At 36.1% G+C, this 13,858-nt stretch overlaps 1 protein-coding gene across 1 annotated transcript; it reads right to left on the reverse strand.

Annotated features, from left to right (window-relative positions):
- Positions 1–906: 906 nt before the first annotated feature.
- LOC117317846 (innexin unc-9-like) lies at positions 907–9,570 on the reverse strand. Its single transcript, XM_033872805.1, has 2 exons — positions 9,407–9,570; positions 907–4,688 (listed from the first exon to the last, which is right to left on the reverse strand). Exon 2 carries the CDS (start codon positions 4,685–4,687, stop codon positions 3,455–3,457), a length of 1,233 nt encoding a protein of 410 aa, XP_033728696.1. The 5' UTR covers position 4,688; positions 9,407–9,570; the 3' UTR covers positions 907–3,454.
- Between the last annotated feature and the right edge of the window lie 4,288 nt (positions 9,571–13,858).

Raw genomic sequence — 13,858 nt, forward strand, 5'->3', positions numbered from 1 at the left:
TGCTTTATGTGTTGTTTCGGTGTCCCTTGTCAGTATGTATACAGTCATAGACTATGGTGCTTTCCGTGTTGTGACGGTGTCCCATGTCAGTTTGTATACAGTCATAGACGTATGGTGCTTTCCGTGTTGTGACGGTGTCCCATGTCAGTTTGTATACAGTCATAGATGTATGGTGCTTTCCGTGTTGTTTCGGTGTCCCCTGTCAGTTTGTATACAGTCATAGACGCATGGTGCTTTCTGTGTTGTTTCGGTGTCCCCTGTCAGTTTGTATACAGTCATAGACGTATGGTGCTTTCTGTGTTGTTTCGGTGTCCCTTGTCAGTATGTATACCCTCACAGACGTATGGTGCTTTCTGTGTTGTTTCGGTGTCCTACGTCAGTTTATATACCGTCACAGACGTATGGTGATTTCTGTGTTGTTTCGGTGTCCCCTGTCAGTTTGTATACCGTCATTAACGCATGGTGCTTTCTGTGTTGTGTCGGTGTCCCCTGTCAGTTTGTATTCAGTCATAGACGTATGGTGCTTTCTGTGTTGTTTCGGTGTCCCCTATCAGTTTGTATACAGTCATAGACGTATGGTGCTTTCTGTGTTGTTTCGGTGTCCCCTGTCAGTTTGTATTCAGTCATAGACGTATGGTGCTTTCTGTGTTGTTTCGGTGTCCCCTGTCAGTTTATATACCGTCACAGACGTATGATGCTTTCTGTGTTGTTTCGGTGTCCCTGGCCAAACATTTATTGCTCCTTACCATTTTTATCTTTAGGAAATGAGAACTTGTATGATTTTGTTTATTATGTCAAATGTTTTACCTTTTTTCTGATAGGACACCAAAAGATCGTCTGTCGTATAAGCATTGCAGATGATGCTACCAAGCATTGCAGTTTTTTTTATTCAAGAGAACAAAAATATTCCTTTGTTATTTTGTTTTTATTATTGATTTATGGCAATGTTTTACAACTCGTAGCCCTTCTCCTTCAAATAAAGACTTTATACAGCAGACGGACGAAGGACACAATAGCGGACACATTTGGATATCGGACAGACACTTCTGGTGAATCAACCAAGCCATATTAATCATTTTCACGTAATTCAAGGAGCGTTCACATAATCACACATTTTTTTTTCATTTCTATTCATACGTTTCGTTACAATTTGCATATCTTTACTATAAACATTTACATTCAGTGATACTTTAATGTTTTTCGTTGTACATGGATAACCTTACCCAAACTTAAAACGTTTAATAACATATTACATTCTGTCGAATACAAAATTTACATTGAAAGACATGAAATCGGAACACTTCGGTTATTTTTAATATAACGAAAAGGGTTCCGAATGTAATACAAATGCTGATAAGAAAAGAAGCGAACACCCAGTATCCCATCATTTGAATGTTGTAACCGGGCAGCCTCTGTACCAATATAATGCTATATAGATACTTCATATAAGTACATAGAATAATGTTTCCTTCGTCATAAATATACGCTCAAACCTGATTTCAAATATCAAAAACAATTCATTTTTATGTACTTCCTAATCAATTAAATGAAAAACAATTGAGATGAGATCAAAATAAAATATCAAAGTCAGTGAAATGTTACTTTGTTCTGACTGGCAAGAATGAACACACTCTTAAAACAAGTGAAATTAGCAATTTAAGTATTTTATGACGTAACTACCCTGTCATCAGTGTCTTTACATGATGAAAACATTGAATTAATAGCACCTCTTTACAGAGCTGTGAAAGGCTGAAATATCTCGGTATTTTAATTGTGACGTCATAACACATTACGTCAGACTTCGAATGAAAGTGTGACGTCACAAAGAAAACATTTAGATTAAAACATGTCACAAAAAATTCAATTCAGAATTAAAATTTATGCTTTCAAAAACTTCTCAGCTGGGCTAAGCCCAAGGCTTGGTAAATGAAAAACCTTTCTTGAGCCTCAACGAAAGGAAAGTCCTGTAAGGAGCTTATAATTGACTATTCGGTGTTTTGATTTCAAAATTTACAAATTACAAAAATAATCTGAAATTCCATTCAGTAATCACAAAATTTACATAACTGATTTTGTTTACCTACATTCAACAAGGTAAATAATTCTGGTGATTATAATCTAACTAATAAGCTAAATACATAAAATATCTACACAAAATGGAAGACGATGTAATTTTGTGTTAATTCAACATGAACAAAGGGTTGCTAATATATATATATCTAATATTTATGTATATTGTAATTATCAATATTGTACATCTGTATTTACATAAAGGCACGTTCTGGCAGCCATTTGGACATATAATGCCCCAATATATATGAAAATGAGTATATGATGTGATAATGTAAATATGAAAACGAAATCGAGATTTTAAAAATGCCTAGCTTTTTAATGCATGAATCACACACCGTCAGGGTTACGAAAATGAGATTTTTACATGTATAGTTTATAAATAAACATGCATGTATATTCTTGAATAAAAAAATATTTAGAGTTATCTGCCCTTACTTATTAAGTTCCGGTAATCTAAATCATGATAAAATTTCCATAAATATCGACAAAAAAAAAGGTTCAAATTGTCATAACCATAATAAAATTGGTATAAACAAAAAATGAACTCAAAAACACAACACAATTTCCAAATATATATATAGATAGAATAATTAACAAAAGATGCAGATAAGCGCTGAAATGCCCCGCGAAACTCAAAGATCAGTTTAGAAAATAATCGTTTATCATTTGCGATTTTACCATGAACTTCAAACTATGGTCAATAGGTATTGGTCCATTTTGGTTATGACGACATTCACTCCCTGTTAAAACCTGACAAATTTCTTAATATAACGATCTCTCTCAAGTTATAACAGTGTAAGTAAAAGTGACTCAATTTGTACCTCAAACGCACAAAGCAAAAGCATCCTATGATGGTGGTCAGATCAAGCAAACAGGTATGGTTCAAACCCTAGCTCTGTGTCGAGCAAGGTAGGGGCAGCACAGACAGAGATACCAGTAATCAAATACCGAGGCCCGGGTACAATTCACGTTTTAGCATTGATTTCTCAATTTACTTCTTAATAGTGCAAATGTGCTGTTGCTAATAGTTTTTTATAGAGCAACTTGGCTGGAGCCTCAAACCTGGTATGATTTATAAGAATTTCCTTTTGCACAAAATGGACTTACTAATGCATTGGCTATAAAAATGTCCATGTGCTAGAATTCCAAGTGTTAATATTGAGACTTGGAAATTGTGTTATTAATATAATCTCCGAACCGAGCAATTAAAAAAATGCCTTTTTAAAACCGCGGAACCGGAAGTTACTGGGAGCCCTACTGTACTACCGATACCTGCTGCTACACTGGTCCGTCTGCTGTTTTCCCGCCTATTTATACAAAGCGTCACGTGATAGTCACATGTCACTCACTGGACGTTGTCAGTGTCGCAGCATGGACATTGTCAGGTGAGTGGTTCTTTCTCTTTTGCGTCCTCGAAATTGCTCTCCATAGTTGGTTCCAGTTCGTTCTTCTTTGTGCTCTGTTTCTCCTTGAAGATTTTCCAGAGGTCCCGCACAAGATCTGTGACGACAATGTCTGTGGAATTTTTCGCGACCAATCGGAGGACGAATACGCCGTCGTCGCGGAGATAGTTCTCGGCGAATCGCGTGCACATTTTCTTATCGAAATTGGTATGGAGCTCGTTGTTGATTTTAAGATATTTCTTGATGTAATCAATTTTATTCTTGGCGAAGACGATGAGGTACAGCCATCGGAAGAGATTGATACAGGCGAGAACGGCAATGAAAATAAGCCAGAACCAGATGAAAATGAAGACCTTTTCGTTGAATAGGTTGATCGGAAGCACGCATTGTACGGTGAACCTCTGGATGTTCTGTAGTTGGCGGATCTGGAAATCACAAAGAGTGATCCTTGGAAATCGAGGAGATTCTCTCCATGGACGATCCGAGTTGAGATTATCCAGAAATTCTAATCCGTAGAAGTTGTAAGATGTAGACATGAATGCATTTAGTAAGAAAAGCTGGCCGATGGCGTTCGCCACGTACAGGACCTTGACGAACAAATACATTGCAGTCAGATACTTCCCTGCTCGCTTGTTGCAGAAGAAGCACATGAACCGGGAGATCTGGTGCTTCGTCCGAACCACCACATTCCATCTGTGTTCTTTATTCGAGTCAAGCCACTTGTCCATAAACCTGGCCAGACAGTTGATGGTATCATCGCGGTCAGCCGGACTAACCATCTGGGTCTTCTCGGCAAAACGGACAACCTTGTCCAGATTTAACCCCGAGCCACCATTGAATATTCTCCAGACCATATTCGGGAACTTAAACAGGAATGCTTGAAATAGAAGGATCAACGGTACCCACTGGTAGTATGTGATTTCCGCTTCCTGTCTGTCCGAAATGTCTTCCGGTATGATATCACTCATTGGAACATAGTACGTGTTTTTAATCCAACAGTTCCATTTTGTATAGGATTCCATTGAGTCCTTGAATTCCGCAGGATGCCAGCATTGTATCGGGTCTTTAAAGAACTGACCGGAACTGACCAGCACTGTGAATATCACCAGGACGACCACAGTGTACACGTGACTCATTCGGTCTATCCAATCATCGTTCGGCTTCCCCCGAAGTTTCGAAAAACTTGGGACGAATCCCAGTAGTTCAGACATTCTGAAAAAGACAAAATAAATAAAAAAAATGAAAGATGTATCCCTAATTTACCTTACCACTGACTTTATATATCAGAAAATAAATGTCTGGCCATGCATTATATTCACTATACAGTTAGAAGATGGAGATTCTTCGGATGAAAAGGGGGGGGGGGGGGGGGGGGGGGGGGGGGCTATCTGTAAAAAGGTGTACACAATAATCTTATTTTTATCTCATTTTTTTTCTATCTTAAAAAAGAAATCGACAAATGTTTTCTTTTTATTATATAGAAAAAGTAATCCCTTTCGACAAAATTGCAAAATAGGCTGAAGTTGGATTTACATCAGTTAATTGTAATAACGAGGATCAGAATCGGAGGGAGAGGAGGAGTTACTTAATGTACGGTTTTCAATTTCATGTTATGTTGTGTTTACAAGATTTCTCAGTCGGGCGATACTCCAGCTCATAAAAGGGCATTAGAAACACGAAGCGAAGTTATCTTCATTTCAGTCTCTGACCTACAAAGATTAAAAGTAAACATCTCCGGTAAATTAGCTTCACTACAGGTAGATAGCGAGCAAACAACTGCGTGAACTTTGACCTAAAAGATATTACCAGCGCCATAGTTACGTATTCGACCCCGAAACCATGTCATTATCTTTTGTCAAAGAAAGATATAAAATGTGACCTTCTATCTTACGCAAGACTTCGGTGACAATATATATTATCTCTCTCCTGTATTCTGTTGGTAAAGTCAGATTATTGGTTAGGTGGGCTAAATCGGATTTGTGTAACGTAAACAATTACTGGCCGATTTTACGGATTTCATGCGACAGAATTATTTAGGGACCTAAAGAGTTATGACGGACTCAGTCTATTTACAGCCCCTTTAGCGGTCAGTTGACATTTTGAAGTTAGTCTAGTGGATTCTCGTCACAGCCTTTCAGTACTCATGAAAATCGTTTATTTTCATTACACTTTTTTTATCAATTCGATTAAGAAATTAAAAGTACTGATGCATATTGTTGACAACTCAAATTTATAAAACACATCTGACTACGTCTGACATTATACATCTTGATTAGACATATGTCCCGAGGGAAACTCTCCCCGTTTGATCTTTAAAAGCAAATCTAGCATATTACGAAAACGTCCATCATAAAAAATAGCTTAACTTTTTGTGTTAAAATCTACAGTGTATAAGTTGTTTTTTTAATTTTACCAACGACTATCCGCTCTATGTACATTGTTACATTACACGATCATACAGACGATGCTTTGACATAAACTATTCATCAGACAAGTTAATAAGTTTACAGATTTAAGCTATTGCGGAAGTTCCTTAACAGCACTCCCCAGGGTTTTCAATAAAAATATTTGTAAAAGGCTACAAATGAATAGTAACAGGTCTACATGTATCTGAGGATTACGATAATATGTTTTTAAACATTTTTTAAAAAGTGAATTAAGTCATTTGAACCGGCCAAAACACCATTCTAACCGGTCAATTTGGCCTGAGACCGGTTCTAAATGAAAACACTGGACTCCCCAAAACTTTTCATAATCAGTTTTAATTTTTTTTATCGTGGTTTGCCTTTGTTCGCAAAAGATTTTTTTTTTAAATTTTGTCTTATTCATTTATTGATTCATTTTACTTTACGGGAGTTCTGCAGTTCCCTAATATCTAAATGAATAATTCTTTTATCAAGACATTTCATGAATCAGTGTCGTGATTGTGTATATATAATATGTAAGTTATAAGCCGCATCTTGTGCAAACATACATAATCTGCTAAGCATATTTGCCACATACCGAGCAAAGCTATTGTCAACAACAATTATCTTGTCATAACGTGTTAACCGTAATAAGAGCTGGCAATGGACGTCGCTTACAACATTGCAAAATGCAACAGGTTGCCATCGCTTATATCACAGAAAAGTTGTTTGAAGGTCGCCTGTGAATCAGAATTAATGGCGTGGCGGTTTCTACATCAAAAAGTTGCATGTGGTTTTGCAATGATCAAGCAATTGTTTCGGGAGTAGAAAGATGTGTGTGTGTTAATAGCTGTCATTTCATTGCAAAGTACTGCATATTATTTTTTTGTACGATTTAGATAAACTTCTCGTTACTTGATACAGTATCTTTATTTTCTTTCGGAGAATATAATAGAATTTAAAAATATATTTATTTTCAATATTTACAACAATATAACAAACAAGACTGCATGAACTTCATTGGACTTTTTAAATAAATTAAATGCGTTTCGGCGATAGTCAACGGGAGATAATAAAGCGCGATGGTAGGAACCTCCTTAACTCCGGGGACCATGATAACGGCACTGTGTGTGGTTGTCGTTGGAAATCGACAACTGTTGCCAGGTAACCACCTTATACGCAGTACATGATGTGACGTAATCATCTTACCTACAAATGTACGACAAGGTGCGTGTTATTTCACGGTCCTGCGGTCCTTTTGATAAATGTCGCGATACCCGGGGGCATATGATACCACCCGGGGTATAACCATAAAACCGACATACCTGTAAGGTAGTGTGAATATATATATATATATATACTTGCCAGGTAACGCTTAAAATCGCTATTAGACATCAACATTATAATTCATACTTAAGTGCTAAAATGAAAATTAGGGTTTTCACGAATTTTGCTGTTTCCCCTGAAATAATATAAACGTAGGTAAGGAGACGCCGAATATGAGGTTACAAAAGTGTATCCCATATCACGCTCAACAGAATAAGTCCTTTTTGTTGAATTTGTGTCAATAATTGACACATTTTTTCAGTCATAGATCGCTGGCGATAGACTCCTTATTACATGGTTAGTAACAGTATCAAATGGAGAGCGAAATATGTCTAAATATAAGCATACCGAGACGCCGTTCCATCCGAATTGTAGGCCGAAATTTTAGTTATTCAGTCAAGCATAACAAATAAAGAATTCGTTGATATGCCAAACAGATAGTCTTACTCAAGCGTAAATGTATACAAAGCGAAATAAAACACATGTACATAGGTTTTGAAATACAGTAAAGCCAAGAAATGGGATACAGCATGGGCTGTTTCCCTTCCTATGAAGCGGGCCAATACATTTTAATTTCATCACAAATGCGGGTATACATACTATTAAGTCTTTGTCACTTTTTTATATTTCATATTTCAATAAATCTATAGGCCATATCAATTAGCATTTAATCATTAAGTCATTGTGTTACATCATAACCCTAAACGACCACAAATGTATGACATTGACAGATTTCACTTTATCGTCACGTGATCACCACAAATGACTGTAAAAGATTACGGCAAAGTTTTATAATTAATAACTTCTAAACGTATACCGATCGCATTACTTTACCCGTTTTACTTTATATACAATACTCTGGGACTCCTTCTTGTTCGATCAGTCCAGCAAATAAACAATTAATTATTATTCTGAGATTCTAAACCACGAAAATTAATCTAGATCATAAGATGTCTAAATTAAAACCTGTCCAACTTGGAACTGACGATCTTTCATCAGAAAAAACTATTACTGTCACCTCAGCTTATTTAACTTTAATAAAGCTTTATTTTCTTTGATAAACCTGTTTCGGAATAAATGTTTGGGTTGTAGATCTCTGATACCAAACGCATTTAGCTGATCAGACGTTATGTTCAGCTCGCCTCGCTGATGGACAAGGGGGAGATAACTCTTCACTAAAGGAATGTCAAATGCAACAGTTCCTAAAATTCTATGTCGAAGCTTCACAAAACGATACAGGAAGTTAGATGGAGTGTTTTTTTCATGTGTAACACGTAGACAAGGGGTTGAGTGGGCCCAGGGGAGAAAGGACGCCTACTATTATCTATATTACATGACTGTCAATCACCTTTAATTGTGACAATAGGCTAATTAGCGCCATTATTCAATCAAAGTGTTTGTTTATAAATCCACCTTGTCGGCGATAATCGGCTAATATTAACAGGAAGACATTTTCAACGCATTGTTAGTTATGAAACGTTTGTCAATATCACTATACATTTTTGATGAGAACGTTTTAGTAAATTGGTATAATTAGTCAAATTAATTTTATGCAACATGGTGGTCCGTATACGTAGAGTAAATTAAAGACACTTTAGTTTTCATTATATAAGACCTAGACAAACAATCATGTGGAATATTTTTAGGAATCGAAATATTCAACGTTCGAGAAGATAGCATTTATATTTTATAGTCTAAAAGGCCTTGCATAAAAACCACCAAAAAAGTTACAAGTCAAGGAGAGATTTCTGTCGTGTTTTAAAACACGGAGGACTTTTCGTCACTACAAAGACTCTTTGTCTGCAATATATTCAGAAATAACGACAGTCGATGTTACATATATGTGTACAGATAATGCCAGGATATATATAATATATTTATGTCAACGAGTTCCCCGTTTACGTATAAAATTATATTGTTTACCTCTTGTCAAACAGATACAAAGATAAATGTTTTATATAATTTTTCAGGCTATATGGTATACAGAAGCCACATGGTAAAATTATAAACTTCCCACAGCGAAGCTACACACATGCATACAACAGTACAATGTACACACAACTCTTAAAGTTATAGACTACAAGTTTTGAAAGGGACGTGAAGGCACAGTCTCTTTTCGGTTTAAATATGCCAACTTTGATGGAAACAAGGAACTTCAGAGACAATACGGATAATGAAATACAAAATTTAATATCTTACCTGAATTATTTGTGCCCTTTCTGTTTATCCGAAAGTGTCTAACTTTCTATCGAAAACAAGTCTACCAGTCGCTTGTCGTGTGTATAAGCTCTAGTTCACAGCTCGGTACTCCTTTGGGCTCCGATAAAGGCAAAGTGTACAGGGGACAGGGGCCCTAGACGGGGTATTCCCAGAGGTGAAAAGATATATATTTAATCTATTTATATATAAAAATAAACTAAAATCTTAAAAGTATCATCATAAATAGGACTGATGCTTATTTACCTCTTAAAGAATATATCATGGCAATTTTTATGATTTTTAAAACAGTTAAATAATATTTCTATAATAACCGTAACTAATGACAAAGACAATGATGTTGAAAAATACGAGCCCTTCCCGTCAAATGTGCTGTGTATTATATGTTTATAATGAGATTTTTTAACACATTGATGGTAGATGCTATAATATTCGAAATATGAAAACATTAGGAATGTTTCATAGTATAAATCGATTCATGATTATTACGACATTTAACATTCCACTTTCTGTACCGTAATATTATGTGACGTCCCCAAGAGTGGGCGTGGTAAATATATACATGTGTACTATTTCAAAACACTGTCGCTTGTGCAATCGGTATGCGGATTTCAAATATTGGATTAAAGCATGTTGACCTTAAATGAAATATTCCATATGAGTCATATATTGAACGCTCCATACCATAAATTTAAATCCAAACACTCCACAGGGTATGTGAAGAAAGGAAAAAGTTTTTAAAGTGAATAATAATAAGGTCAGTTGCATGTTCCATGGATACTTTAATTACAAAAATAAATCAAATAAAAATATTCAATTGATGACCTTCACTTTTTTTGCCAAATTTGGAACCTTAGTAGGTATTGGGGAAAGGGCTTTAATAATATTGTTATAACTTGTACCCAATCATATTTGCTTTGATTTATAGTAATAACAATGTTTAAAATAAGAAAACGCAGACAAATAATTTTCGCAAACATGCGTTTTTCTATTTAGGAATAGTATTGTAGTTAGTGTGTGTTATGACAGTGTATTTCATCAAACTAATTTGTACGTCAATGACTGTATGCTTCATTTAGTACAAAATGTAGAAAAATAATTTCAATGATCAACGTCTAAAAGAAATTTATAATAACACACAAACTACTCAGGATTCATGAACGAAAGCTACCAACATATCCCTTTGACAATATTATCTTTCTTTTTTTTTTCTCTCTCTTAAGTTCAAATTATTTCGAATTTGTTTTTAGATATAAATGTTTCATTATACATTGTGTAATATGACGTATAATATTGTCATGTATTTAGGGGCCATTTAACTGTTTATTCTGTATATAATTTGTTATGCATTTTATTAGCCTTGGCTCGTGGACAGAGTTAAAGAGGTATTTGGGCAGCTAAGTAGCCATAGATAATTGTTTTGGTTCGGAAGCTGTAGATTAGAGTGACCGTGTGAAATCTTGTGTGGAGAAGTCTAGTCTGTGACATCACTTGTTAGGGAGGCCGAATGAGCTGACCTGTAAGTCAATCTAAAGTTATCCTTATCAGCAGCCTCGTTTTAGGTACCAGGATTCGGACAAAGGGGAGCACATTTAGACTAGGGATTTTGGAGAGAGCGGTCAGTTGTTAGTTAGTCAGTAGCCAACGGTCAGTAGTGAGCAGTTCGTAGGACTAGTGAGTTGGAGATCAGACAGTAAAGAGGTCTGGAGGTTAGGGTTTTATAGTAGAGAATAGAAGTGAGCAGATTCGAGGAGATCTGAGAGTTGAGAATATATTCCAGAGATTGGATAGTTATAGTAGTCTTAAGAGTAGTTTGTGGTAGATAGTGTGAATAATAGTGTGTAGTTTTAGTAGTTGGAGTTAACAACTGAGTAGATGTACAGGTAGTAATAGAGAACGATTGGAGACTAGTTTGGAGTGCCTTGATATTGATTAATGAATTTATTATATGATTTATATTGTAAATAAAGTGTAAATATAATCTTACATAACTTTTTGTTCAATTAATTTTGAACTGGTGGCAGCGGTAAAGACAAACGACGAGATACAGAAACGTAACACTGGTACCAGTGGAGGAATTGTTAGGGTTTACAAAACTTGTAACACTGGTGGCCGCGGTGGAATTTAGAGTTGACAAAACTTGTAACAATATATACGTCCGTGTTTTGAAGTTCTAAAACAATATCTGTGTATATAATTCATCTTTTTGGATCTTTACACACAAACAATCACATAGTATAGATATAGAGACAAATAAAATAGCCGACTATTCTCACTATTACATTTCTCAAGCAGAAATTCGTCATTCAAAACAAATTTTAATGCGAGGATCGTCACGATCGCGCAAAAGTTGGGATTCATTAGGTGATAACGGAATGCTGTATTTATTTGTTGAAAAACAAGCTCCTCACATGTCGGAGTTGTACAGTGAAAAAATGTACTTCTAATATCTGCCGAGGATCCGGAACCTTGGTTTACTTTTTTTGTCCCCATCAGTTGCTTATGACCAAAAACGTCGAACGATTTTCGATGATGGACCTTAGATGCTCAGTTAAATATAATCTATAATCCTAACTTTACTAAGGCGACGAAGCTGATGCAATCTACCTGTTTTAATTTTAAATATCATGGTATAATAAAACGTAGATCGTAGAAGATATACAAATATTGAGGGTTAGATACAATAAAGCTGAAAATGAATTAAACTGCACCTCACCACTGGTTGGCCTTTCTTGAACTCGTCAGTGTTCACACTATTAAAGAGTTTACTCAAAATGGTTTTTAAAAGGAGGATGGGGATTGGGGATTGCTGGACGTTGGTGGGGGTTGATGGTAGGGGATGGGGGGGGGGGGGGGGGGGCCGGAGAGGAGTACAAACACTCAATAATTTGAAATATCGGATTCAAAATATTAGGATGAGTACAGGTACTTCAGCATTCTGGTGGAAGGGAGCTAACTCTTGCAAAATACGTGACTTGGAAGAAATGAGATGCAGATTATATCAATTTAATGAAATTGAGATTTCCTTTCTAATCTTACAACACAACTATCTGCAACAAAAAGATTTTCTTGATAAATCTTCTTTGTTAACATATTTATATTTTATTTTATTGATATTTAACTATATTGTTGTATCGTTTCGTTCCTGTCTGTGGTGCACACATTTGTAAAAGATAAAATCAAGATGACAAATATATAAAGAGATCTGGTAATATTTTCCTGCTCATTAATCGTTATGACACTGCAAATAACATCATACCATGGACTTTAGACCGTAATAAAGTCTCGTATATGAGAATATTACATACAGTTTTAGCGGAAATGTAAAATATGTGTTGATGAAAACTTAAACCACTGTAAAGAATGCCAGAGACTGTCTTACACTCATCGACCTCGTCACTCGTAACATGTCACCACACAAGCATTTCCCGCCATTTTCCACCGTGACCACGCGCTGTTCATACGTGCATACACAACAAAATGCAAAGTCACTCGACAATAATTAATCTGTTTGACACAAATACCATCTTTTTCAGAAGTTGAAATTAGGCAAGATAACATTTAGCTTAATTGTCAACGTTTTATAGACAAATATTTCATAGGATGATAGATATATGTGCTTGGTTGAACATTTTAACCCTCGAGGAAATCATTTCTTGAATTGTATACGAATTGTAGTTCACCATTTCTAGTGAGTTTTTATCTCTTAACAGATCCAATTGAAATAGGTCTAGTGAAACTCCGGGTAATCCTGGTTAACAAAACTCGTATAATGATACATGTAAATAAATGTAATAGCAAATGTCAGATTTGACAATCCATCTCGGCAGATTCCGCGCTTACATCAAACCGAATCAGCTGAGTTTAGCCGAATGTAAGACTATAATGGCAATCGCCAAGGCAACATCTAGGGGAAATTTCCGGCAACCCTCGGAAATCAACTCCGAGCGTTTCCGGAAATTTCCCCGAGATGATGCGATTGACTGAATTGGCCGAGGTTAGCCGATCTCCGGTCGAATTTAAGACTAGATTTATACAATAAACACAATGAGAATACCAAAATTGTAATTTGTGCTCAAAATCAACGGTTATAAACTATACAGGAACAAAAAGAACATTTAAGGTGGAAAGCGTTTAACAGGCTCTAAGGAAGACCGTAACAGGTGGTTGAGAGGGTAAACCGTTGTCGACGGCACCAGGGCCCTATTCATGTTACCTTTCTCGTGCTTTTTGTTTGTTTTGTTTGCTGGGTATATCGCCCTATGAACAGCCAAGGTAATTTTGAGACGGGGTCTCCTTGTAGTAGTTGGTGACTACCTCACTGAACAACATACGGGAGGCCTGTCACATGCCATCCAGAGCAATTATAGGGTAAAGTGTCCTGCCCAAGGACACAACCACGACAACAAAAACCGGCCCGTTTTTCAGCTTCTC

The sequence above is a fragment of the Pecten maximus genome, chromosome 19 (genome assembly GCF_902652985.1).
Source record: "Pecten maximus chromosome 19, xPecMax1.1, whole genome shotgun sequence".
Lineage (NCBI taxonomy): Eukaryota > Metazoa > Mollusca > Bivalvia > Pectinida > Pectinidae > Pecten > Pecten maximus.

Coding starts and splice junctions, on each gene's coding strand:
- LOC117317846 (XM_033872805.1), bottom strand. CDS start 4,687: ATGTCTGAACTACTGGGATTCGTCCCAAGTTTTTCGAAACTTCGGGGG.